This window comes from Diabrotica undecimpunctata, chromosome 10 (assembly GCF_040954645.1).
Source record: "Diabrotica undecimpunctata isolate CICGRU chromosome 10, icDiaUnde3, whole genome shotgun sequence".
Lineage (NCBI taxonomy): Eukaryota > Metazoa > Arthropoda > Insecta > Coleoptera > Chrysomelidae > Diabrotica > Diabrotica undecimpunctata.
Window position 1 is genome coordinate 78917095 of NC_092812.1, and position 12768 is coordinate 78929862.

Below are 12768 nucleotides of genomic sequence, written 5' to 3' on the forward strand. Positions count from 1 at the left end.
AATTCTTTGACTGTGTTAGAGGTCTCAGGCGCAGCACCGGGTATAGGTGAAGCATTACTAGATCTTTGTTGCATAATAGACAAAGGATCCGATGATCCGCTTAATTTAATTCCATCTTTAGCACCATCACCGCTTTCACTTCCACCTATTTTTTTTTTTTTCGTTTAAGACGTTTTCCGTCTAAAAGTAATAGAAGTTAACATATTGTATAAAAATTACAAATGATTACGTAACAATTATTTTTTTTTAAATTTGCTAAGGGGCTACTTATTTAACACGCTATCATACGGTGTAGAGGCCTGGACTCTCAAGCAGAACAATATAAAAAATATTGAAAGTTTCGAGATGTGGTGCTACCGTCAAATGCTGAAGATAAGTTGGGTTGAAAGAGTCACAAACTTTGAAGTATGCGAAGGATAGGAAAAGACCCAGAAATTTTGTTAACGATCAAACGAAGAAAACTCGAATATTTCGGTCACGTGATGAGAGGACATAAATACGCATTACTTCAAAATATAATGCAAGGAAAAATAGAAGGAAAACGGAATCCAGGCCGTAGAAGAATGTCATGGCTGCGTAATTTGAGAGAGTAGTTTGGCTATACCACTAATGAACTCTTTAGGTCAGCTGTAAACAAGGTCAGGATAGCCTTGATAATTTCCAATCTCTGATAGGAGTGGCACAAGAAGAAGAAGGGCAATATACTATCCATGTCTCTGATATATCTTCTCTGTTGGTTCTCAGGGTTCCTGTGTGGTCTTTAACGGTTAGTTCTGGCTTTAAAGTTTCTTGTTATGTAGCGCATTTTTCTAAATAGATATCTCGGTTGATTGTTTTGATTGTGGCTCTCAATTTCTTTACATATATTGTGATAGTATTGTTGTTTATCAGCCTTATATCTTTGTTTTATTTCTTTGTTGAGGTTTCTTAAACTAGTTTGTTCCCTTTCACTATGTACACCACTTTGAAAAAGATTTCTTCTATTCTCAAATATTTTAAGGGTGTCATCTGTTATCCAGTGTTTCTGTTTCACAGGATTATTTAGCTTTTGGTGATTAATTGATGTTGTTACACAATATTTAATTCTTCTTCTTAGAGTACCGTTTCCCTACGGAGGTTGGCAATCATAATGGCTATTTTTATTTTTGAACTTGCTGCTCTAAACAAATCAATCGATCTGCATTGATATCAATCACGTAGATTCTTCAACCATGAGTTCTGCCTTCGGCCAACAGATCTTCTTCCTTGAATCTTTCCCTGTATTATGAGTCTTAAAATTTCATATTTTGTTCCCCTCATCACGTGGCCTAGGTATTCCAGTTTTTTGGTTTGTATAGTGGTGATTAGTTCTGTTTCTTTACCAACCCTCTCCATTACTTCTTTATTTGTAATTCTATCAGTCCATGATATTTTTAATACTCTGTGGTATAACCAGAGTTCAAAAGCCTCGATTCTTTTTAAATTGCATTTTTTTAATGTCCAAGTCTCAGCTCCATATAATAATATTGAAAATATATAACAGCGAATGGTACGTAGTCTGATCTCCAAATTTAGATTTTTGCACGTTAGGAGTGGCTTCATTCGTATAAATGCTGATCTATTCACCTGTTTATTTTTGTAGTATGATCATTGGTTTCATTGATCAAAGTTCCCAAGTACTGATATTTTCTACTTGTTCTATCACGTTACCATTAATTGTCAATAGGTGATGTATATTATGTTTTTTTTTTGTAATTAGCATGTATTTCGTTTTTTTAGCGTTTATAGTAATTCCCATCTTAGCACTATTCATACTTAAGCTTTCGATAACATGTAGATCTTCTATCTCTTTGCTATGATCACAGTGTCGTCTGCATATCGTAAGTTGTTAATTAATTTTCCATTAACGGTAACGGTGTTTTGGAAAATTTCTTCAGAATATAATTTAAACAAAAGTGGCGATAAAACACATACCTGTCTAACTCCTCTACAGATCTACAATATTTAATAGTCTTCCATGTTTCTTGTGATGTACCCTTACGTGATAGAGGGCATACTTTGTTTAACTTCTTGGAGAAGGTGGTCCTTCTTTTTTATTCTATCCTCTTTGTCTCCCGCCATCTGTTGTGCGCTTCAAGTTTGAGCTTTACTCTAACTACGAGGAGAGTATGATCTGATCCGCATGTCGTCTCTGAATATGATCTGACTCTTTGGATTAATTATCTAAAGCGAACCTTAGTGCGAATGTAGTCAATTTGATTTTCTAAACCGATCTCCAGGACTTTTCCAAATATACAGTCGGCATACATGGTACTTAAATCAAGTATTCATAATAGAATAGTTATTTGTAATAGCAAACTTGATTGAGCGGTCTCTTCTTTTTTGTTTCTCTGACCTATGCCGAACTTTTTCAGTACATTCTTTAGGTTGCTACTTTGTGTAGCGTTGTTGACTTCTGCGTTAAAATTACCGCATATTAAGGTTAGCTCTTTATTTGGAATGTTAAAAATTTTTGTTTCCAATTTTTCATAGAATTCCTCAATTTTTATGTAGTCAGCTGTACTGGTTGGCACATAAACTTCTATTATATTAAATTTATGTGTTTGCCTTCCAGTTTAAGGAGAACTATTATATCGCTTTGAGTTCGACGAAAGATTTTTGTAATCTTGGTGAGACCAGAATAGCAACACCTGTATAGTTCTACGTCTCATCGTCAGAAAAGTAAACATAATTGCCATTGTAAGTTCTAAAATAGGCCTCCTTTAACCAATGCGTTTCAGCTAATCTATAGATTTTAATTCTATACATTGCTAACTCTCTTTTAATAATCGACAGCTTACCTGTGATTATCTTTAACCCTTGTTGTACGTTCCATGTTCCACATACAGTAGCTGAGTTTCCACACGATGCGTGGTCACTAACATTCGCGTGGCCGGTAACCAATTTTGCACTTCTTGCCTCAGACACAAGGTAGCGCCAGTCGTCTCCCGGGCTGCGTGACAACATCAACGGCATTTTCTTGGAAATCAAGCCTAACTTTCTTGGAAATGATAATGCAATGGATTATCCTGTCCTATTTCGTCATAACAACATAGATGAAATAATGAGACTGACAAAAAGAGGTGAGATAACGATGATCATGGGTGACTTTAACTCTAAAATTGGTCGTGGTGCTGAAGGAGACCACATAGGAGCATACGGTCTAGGTACCAGAAATAATAGAGGAGATAGACTTGTACAATTCTGCGTAGAAAACAATCTGTTAATTGCCAATACCTTCTTCAAACAACATCCTAGAAGGCTATACACATGGAAATCACCTGCAGACAGAAAAGACAAAATTGTTAGAAATCAAATTGACTTCATTTTGCTCAATAACACCTTTAAGAAATACATACAATCTACGAAAACATACCCTGGAGCTGATATACATGGCGATCACAATCCAGTTATAATGGATTTTAGATTAAAAAGATTTCTCAAAGTCAAAAAGAAAACAGTGACAAGAAAAATAGACATCTCACAACTGAAGAACCCTGAACAGAAAAAAGAAATAAGTATCAAGCTTGAAGAAGAAATAAAAACGATCGAAAACTTGGTACAGACAGACATTGAAGTAACATGGACTGCTCTAAAAACAAAAATAACAAAGATACAAGAAGAAGACATCGGGTTCATAAAACACAACAAAAAACAAGAATGGATAACGCAAGAGATCATGGACCTCATGGACGTAAGACGAAAACATAAAACAAGCCCAATAGAATACAAGCGAATCAACAAAATCATTAGAAAAAAGTGCAGGGAGGCGAAAGAAAACTGGATGTCAACAAAATGCCTAGAAATCGAACAACTTCAGGAAAAATACGACACCTTTAATATTGTTAAAAAAGTAAAAGAAATGACAGGTAGACACAAAAAGAGACAAGCAACAATATTAAAAAATGATAATAACGAAATAATTATGGGTACAGAAGACAAACTAGAGAGATGGAAAGAATACATACAAACTCTTTTTGACGACGATAGACCTTGTTCTCCACCATCCACAGATAATCGAATAAATGAAAAAGGCCCAGAAATAACCAAAGAAGAAGTGATTCATGCAGTAAAATCTCAGAAAGATGGAAAAGCCACCGGTCTAGACAATATCAATGTCGAAATACTTAAACTAATTGCAGATAACGAAAGTAAAGGCCTAGATTTAATAACAGCACTATTCAATAAGATATATGACACAGGTAAAATACCAACAGACTGGCTAAAATCAACATTCGTAGCATTACCAAAAAAATCGAATTCCTCACAATGCGATGATTATCGAATATTAAGCTTGATGTCTCATGTCCTTAAAACTTTTCTCAGAATTATCCATACACGAATTTCCAAGAAGTGCGAGTTCCAGATGAGTGACACTCAATTCGGATTTCGAAACGGATTGGGAACACGAGAGGCTCTTTTTGCCTTAAATGTGTTAACGCAACGATGCAGAGACATGAATGTGGATGTATATGCATGTTTTATTGACTATCGAAAAGCATTTGACTGCGTTAACCATCAAAAGATGATCGAAATTCTGAGAACAACTGGAGTTGACGAACAAGACTTGCGAATTATCTCAGAACTATACTGGCATCAAACGGCAACAATTGAAATAGAGCACACAACATCCGAAGACATACAAATCCGACGAGGAGTGAGACAGGGTTGCGTCTTATCACCGCTACTCGATAACGGAATCAGCATAGACAACATCAGATATGCTGATGATACCGTCTTAATAGCAAGCAACGCACAAGAACTACAAAATATAATAAATGCGGTAGTTCACCACAGCGAAATGTTCGGTTTACATCTAAACGTTTCCAAAACTAAAACTTTAGTATTTTCAAAGACACCAATAAACGTACAGGTGTATGCCAAGGGTCAAATAATAGAACAGGTAAATTCCATAAAATATTTGGGAACAAATATCAATAGTCAGTGTAATCCAAAAAAAGAAATCCTGTCAAGAATCGAACAAGCAAGGAAAACATTCATGAGCATTAAAACATTTTTTACAAGATCAGACCTTAGTCTACAGCTTAGAATCCGAATGATCAGATGTTACTTTTTTTCTGTCTTACTGTATGGCTGTGAAAGTTGGACAATGGACTCCGAAGTAGAAAAAAGAATAGATGCCTTTGAGATGTATATATACAGACGAATGTTGAGGATTCCATGGGTACAAAGAGTTACTAATGTTGAGGTACTTCGTCGCATGTGTAAACAAAAAGAATTACTAAGAATAATCAAAGAGAGGAAAATGCAATACTTGGGTCATGTGCTGAGAGGCGAAAGATATGAATTACTTCAAGTTATACTGGAAGGAAAAGTACAGGGCAAAAGATCAGTAGGAAGACGCCAGAACTCGTGGCTGAAAGACCTGAGGAGATGGTTCGACCGCTCATCCGCAGAGATCTTTCGCGCAGCAGTTTCCAAAACTACAATTGCCATTTGGATCGCCAACCTTCGAAAGGAGACGGCGCAATGAGAAGAAGATTTCGTCATCACAACCATTCTGCTCATAAAACTTGTGAAAAAGCCGGTCCAGGATCACTTCCTATGCCCCTTATCTTGGTACTTCCGGTCGCTGCTGCCTTCCGTCGGGAATATTTAAGGACCTTCCGGTCGAGGTGTGAGAAGGGAAGGATATATGGGGATAAGATGAAGCACAGGATTGGGACCTGTTTTCTTCTAGAAAAAAGGTTAGGAGAGAAACAGCAGCTGGCATAGAAGCGGGCTTGCTAAGCCCTAAAGTAGTCTGCCCTTTATTGGGGGCTGTATAAGAATACTATCTGCTACCCCTTCTGAAGCTTATACCTATAGAAGACCGCTCTTATTATATGCACGGCTATTATTTCTTGATTGAGAACATGTAATAAAATTTGTTTTTAAGTTTTATTTGAGATATTTAAAGAAAACTCCTCTGATAATTTTTGTTAACCTCTAGAAAGGTGGCTCAAGAATAACTCGGTACGATTTTACGATAATTTCGATCGACAATCTTCCATATCAATAAACATTAATTAGTTATTGACTACGTAACCATTTTTACTTAATTTATCCGAAAATATTTGTTACAAACATGCTAACCAAACTTTACATTGGCAATTTAAAACCATAATTTTTACGTCATTTAGCACAATGACTCGGCTACTATCAAGCTGTAAATTTTTGTAATTTCGTGTCTTATCTTAGTTACAATATATACATATATATATATATATATATATATATATATATATATATATATATATATATATATATATATATATATGTATATTCGTTGGTTCGATACTATGCTTTCTCTATTTTAACAACTGCTGATTCTATAAGACTTTTAAAAATATTTAATTTTATTAAGTACCGCTTTTTCATTTCATTTTATTTTACATGCTTATTTTAGTACAGCCATAGTATACTTTAACATAAATTAGAAGACACAAAGGCAATTTACAGTTTTCTCTTTTTACTAGTATTATAAAAGCTTAAATTCCCCTAAAACAATTTTCTGTTAGCTTACTTCAGTTATTCAGGGTAATATTTTATTCTTACCTCCTTTATTTTTCAGATGGGTAATTTGGAAGTAGTAATATCGCCAGACATATTGTCAGACAACGAACCTAACGACGTGACTGAAGCTGTCGAAGGGGGCACAATCCGGCTCAAATGTAAAGCCACTGGAGTGCCGGAACCGACAGTTGCTTGGAGAAGAGAGGATGGCAGTAATATTATCTTACGGCACGAAGGCAGAGACAAACAAGGTGAGAATTTTACCTTTCATAATTTAAAAACCTGTACTTTACAGTATGTCACTATGATAATTAAATAAAAACTTGAATTAGGAATTCTTATGACAAACATACGTGTTGTCATATTAACTAAAATAATATAAAATATATTCTATTATCTATTATCTAACGAAGTAAATATAAACGAAAAAGTTTTTGAAATTGGAAAATTCCACAGTCACAAATAAAATTATAAAAACTTCTGTCGAGCTTAAACTGTCTTTTTTACCAATCGATCTCCACCAAGTTGTGTCTAATATGTTATAATCAGACTTAAATATGCATATTCAAACGTAAACACTATAATTTCAAAATAAATAACTAAACCCAAAACTTACAATAATTGTACTTTCTATACTTCGGATTTCCCAGAAAAAAGATAGACAATTAAATATTTCTTAAACATTTATAGAAATAAATAGAACAACTTCTTTCGAGATTAACTGATGTGATAGGAGCATATTTTAGGTTTGCTAAGAGGCATTGGTCCACAATGGGTTCTTCCGAAAATATTTGCCACTTGACGAAAGAAAATCCTACATTTTGTCAACGGTATTATTTAATTTTTATAAATTTTGTGCTGCAATTGTTCTCTTAACGTTTAGACAAGAAGAAATAAATGTTTCTACTAAAGCAACACTTTCTGAACGCGAACTTTGCGGTTTTTGTAATTGATTGAGTGTTTCAGGTACAAAATCATAATTTGGTTTCAGAAAATGAATTTATTGTTGAACGATTATATTTTTAAATGTTCGTTGAGCAGAAGAAATGGCTAGATTGTTATCATCATAAAATTTCAACAATTTCTGAACGCGAACTTTGCGGTTTTTGTAATTAATTGGGTGTTTCAGGTAAAATCATCAATAAATTCAAAAATAAACCTTTTAATGTCTTTAAAGCATTGGCTTACAAAATAAAGACTCTAACCAGGTTCCTTATCTTGTAATTATTGGTTGTGGTGGAAGTGGTGTATTAAGAAGCCGTGTTTGTAGAGAAGATGTGTTTGTACAGCTGAACTCTTAATGGCATCTTAACAAATATTTTTTAACAATAAAAATTAAATTATTGACAAGAGAAAAGTTTATTCTAATTTCTTCAGCAACTCTATAGTGCATAGTATGGGACATTTTTAAGGGGTCATTTGATTCAGCATAAATCGCATATAAATCGATAGTATAATAGGTAATAACAACTTTAGTAACTATGCCGTCAATTTTTATCCGTACAGGAGACTACATAGGTAAGGTAAACTTACCACTAAAGGAGGGGGGCATTTTGGTCATACATATTTGTACAAGATTTATAACTTAGGTAATGGTAATAGGTAATGACCTGCGACTTAATGCCGTACAAAAATATTGGTACCAGTAGCAAGGACAATGTTTCATTTTCGGAAAATTTTCACGTCATCGTGATGTCGTGTATTGTTCGCCTCTAGGCGAGAATAATATTGTTCAATTTTAAATTCAAACTGCGGTTATCATCATTGTCATCTTTGGCTGGACAATCCTCTGTGGATCCTGCTGTATAATTAGTTGTCATTCTGTTCGGTTTCTGGCAACGTGTTGCCATCTTCTGATCTCTAGCATCCCTAAGTCGGTCGCAACTCTATCTAATCACTTAATTCGCGGTCAGCCTCTGCTTCTTCTTCCTATAGATGTTCCTGTCATTAGCTTTTTAGCAAGATTTGTATCAGTATGCGAACTGTGGTTATAGAAAATTAAAAACACATGGTGCTGTTTGGGTGATCCAACTATTTTAATAAAGAACTTCAGTCATTCATGAATGATGTCTTCCGTGATCCACCCAGAATAACTGCACCAAGCGGCGCTACCAACTGGTCCAGAGCCCAATATTCTCTCTCCTACTTTCTTCCTCTTTCCGAAAATGGAGGCTAACGAAATAAAACTTGCCATTGATGTAACAAATTATTGTGGTCACTTCACCTGTCTTAGCATAACTTACTACTCCCACTTGTGTTTTCCTTTTACTGAAATGAGCCTTGGTGGCTTAGAAGATGATGTTTTACACCAAACTCATCTTTGTTAGATATGCTGGTTGGGTTTTGTAAGAAATTATATTTTTCATACATTTCCGAAAAACTCTCCAACTTTTCGTCTATTAAAGGCTGCACATCTCGCTATACTTGTCGGCTCTGGCAATATGAACGATAATTTAGGATTCCGATTTATAAACACGTCAATACACGCCTTTATTGCATGGTTGTTCTAAAACGGATATGATATACCATTTTTCACCACGAGCTGGAACGCAAGTTTACGTATGCTGGTGCGCCATAAAGGCTTCAGTGTGAGGAATTTCTGCTCCCTCTATGTCTCAGTGTGGCACCCTCCCGTGGCTGTATCTCTTTAACCACTGCAAGGTGGCTTTGTCGGCGCACATCAAAGATTGCTAGCCAGGTCTGTTTTAAGCACTTAAAAAGTTAGCTTTTCGCTTTTTTGTTTTTGGTATTTTAGAATCTTATCGAGAATCAACTATCTTACGGCCTCTAATTGTTCCGTTGTAAGGAGATGACGTGGGAATTCCGAGGGTGAAATTTCCACTTTAACACCTTTCGCCATTTAGCTAAACCCGCTTTATTTGCATCTGTATTTAAACCTTTTTCTTGTGGTACCAAATAGCTTTATCCTTTTTTTCCCATGTAGAAGACGTAAGGGCCTAAGCTTTCGCCACTAGTTAAAAGTAGCTCCTCCTCAGCTTTTTCATTATTGATTTTGACTTTTACATGAGGGTCGCGAACCTCCATTTCAGTGTCCGATCTTTCGAAGTTGAATATTCCTTCTTTTTCTTTATTATAGGATTCCATACAGATTCCCACGAGACATTAGGAAACTAAATGTCACTTGCAGTAGAGCTTTGCGTGCTACAGGAAGACTATTAAAACAGGGGTTTGCCAGGTGCCCTAGAGTTCACATAATAGTATTAAGGTACCCCCTATTCATTCTTTGGAATATGCTGTTTCACCTTAAAATTGGAACGATTTTTACTGTAGTTCCCTTCCACTTGGCCGGCTGGTTAAGGCGAGGAGCCGCCACATCTATGTTCGTTTTATGACGTAATAGACACGGTTTATACCAGGCAGGTTTCTGTAGATGGCTGTCTCTCGCGCAACAAAACGTCAATCTGGACACTAATTTAGTCTTGAGATTTCATTGCAGGGGGCCAACACCATTCGTCACGCTATGGATCCTGGTATCGTTAACTTGGGTGGACTTTTTTTAATTCACTAAGGCAGTTCATCCATACTTAGTCTCTCTACTGTAAAGGAGATATTCCCAGGTAGTCCAGAGATCTAAGTGGTGACAAGAACTACCTTAGCGAGGTCCTTTCACAGCCGTTCATCTGCCCATTCACCAGGCCTAGCTTGTTTATAGGGAATACATTTATTCAACAGATATCCCATTCATTGTCACACACACATACTTGTTCCATCTCCTGCACCAGACTTCAGCCCTATATAAAGCCAGCTTAAGTCATCGAACCCACGGCAAGATCTTGCAATCACTATCGGGAGTATGTAACTCATAATCTGACAGAAAAGTCTCTCATGTAATTTGAAAAATTTAATTATCGATGTAGTTCCGCTTAAGGGTAGTCATTTTCGTTTGTAGTTTTATTCGTGCACAATTTGGGTTTTTAAAGTTAGCAGCCTGTATGATATGTCCTGCTATGCTTGCCTACTTAATTTAAAAAATATTTTCTCTTATCAATTTTCTCAAATCGTTGCAGTTTCATATTTTTTTTTCTTTTGTAAATTAACTATTTTCAATAAGAATATTGGCTTATATTTTGTGATTTTTATAATTTCTTCTAAAGGTAAATGTTAAGTTTATTTCCATTAAAGGAAAATTATATATTTCCTTTCATCTCTGATCCACTTACGAATCACTGCAAATGGCCCGAACTCAATATGCTCTAAAGAAATAAAGAATAAATGCAAGTGGTTTCTGAAATCGAAAAGTAATTCAACTCAAATAAAACAAAAATAATAAACGCGGAGACAAATACTTCAAATAAAAGGATAAAACAGATGCTTTTGATTAAAATCAGTAGACGGTATTTTAAAGGTTGGAAAATTTCGAAGGATGTCCGTATCGGCGATAGACTTTAAAATAAATAACAAGGTAAATACTAGGTAAGTATATAATTTAGCAAGGCATTTTTATTACAAATTACTTCTTAAAGTAGCCAATTAAAAGATTTTATCAATTCCCTTCAGCTTTGTTTACAAAATTAAAATTAGAGCAACTGATAACACTTAGCAAATTATAATCGTATAAAAAGATCTTAAAGTAATCGGATAACTACAAAAAATATCATTATATGGTTAAATTGACAACTAATTTTTACATGTTTTGGCTTTTTCCAGAATTTTCCTCTATGCTGATCTCCTTTTTACTTTTGCTTTCCAGTTGCTAATTTTTAGGGTTTCATAATCTTGTTTCAATTGACCAGTACACTTTTTCCCACTGGTATCTGTCTTATGATTTTCTTTGATATTTTATTTTTCTATTTCCGTTCAACATGGCTGATTTAACATAAACGTTCAGTGTGTAAATGTTATATCTATCTATCCACTCTACATACGCTAAAGAAGATGAAAATGATGGTACCCTACCACATTTCTGCAGAGTATTATCAAATATCAACCTATTGAAAAAAAAAACCAGAACTAGGTAACCATTATCAATTTGATGAGGATTGATTATTGACAATATTTGCAGATGTTACAGTCTTTGTTACTAGCTTAATCTCATTTTGAAGTAGCTCTAAACCAGCATAATCGAGTAAAGTTTATATATCGCATAAAATACATTCATTTAAGGCAAACTGCAGCGGATACAAATATTTCTAAGAGGTCTTTTTCATGTTTATTATAAAAAGACAAATATCATCCAAATAAAAAGATTTATGTAATTAAAATTCCCGCTTCATTCGTCAAATCCTATTTCCTGATGATGTAAATTTCTGTTTACATGGAACAATAAGTTGGCCAAACTGTATATATTGGAAAAAAAATCCGAATTTAATGACTCACCTCAAAACTAAACTTGTGGGCAGATATAATCGAGGATACCTACAATTATATGTTTTTTTCTTTAATGAGCTTCTAACGGGGTATTAAGATATCTTAGTTTTTTACAAAGTGAGCTTATACCCGGCCTTAAAAATAATTTTCGTTATGTTTTAACGGATGTTTTCCTAGGAGAGGGATTGGAAGAGGGGAACAATAGAGTAGCCCTCAAGATCTCCAGATATTGCTCCACTTGATTTTTACTATTACGTGTTACACAATGTTTCCCATTATACAATATTCAACAAGATTGTCGTCGTCGTCGTCGTCGTAGAAAAACAGCAGTACTAAACATTGACTTATAAACTTCTTTAAGTGTTTTAATAGTAGATAAATTATGGACTAATGTATTTCCTATTTTTCAATACATTTTAAGAAATCAATGAAGAGGATCTAGATTGCCGAACGACCACAAAATTTACAAGATTTAAAAAATAAAATTAAACTGGGAGTAAATAGAATGGGACCAGATAGATTAGCGAACATCTGTAAAAACAAGTCGTGTAGCAGAAGACCCGTTGGAAGGCCGCCAAAAAGGTGGAAAGATAATGTACAGTCAACAACGACTAAAACAGAATAAGAGGCAGACAAACAGGAGTAATCCTAGTCGCGCGAAGAAGGAGAAGAAGAAAAAGAATTAAACTTGAAATTCGTAATATTACTCCAGAAATGATACGCAATGTTTAAGATCATTATCGTCGTCTGTTCAGTTACTGCCAAGAGGCAGGTGGGTGATAATTGGAATATTTAATTTAAGCGAAAAGCAATTTTATTTGTCAAATTAACATTTTTTCTATTTTCTGACAACAGTAAAATGTATTTTGTATTAAATAACTTATATACACAGTTCTTGTTGCGTAA

The 12768-nt window shown here is 34.8% G+C and overlaps 1 protein-coding gene across 1 annotated transcript in view; it reads left to right on the forward strand.

Annotated features, from left to right (window-relative positions):
• Window positions 1-12768, forward strand: part of LOC140451778 (lachesin-like) — a 652628-nt gene that overhangs the window by 428661 nt on the left and 211199 nt on the right. Inside the window, exon 5 of the mRNA XM_072545633.1 lies at window positions 6593-6785. Coding sequence (XP_072401734.1) covers window positions 6593-6785 — 193 coding nt within the window. The remainder of the gene's footprint in view (window positions 1-6592; window positions 6786-12768) is intronic.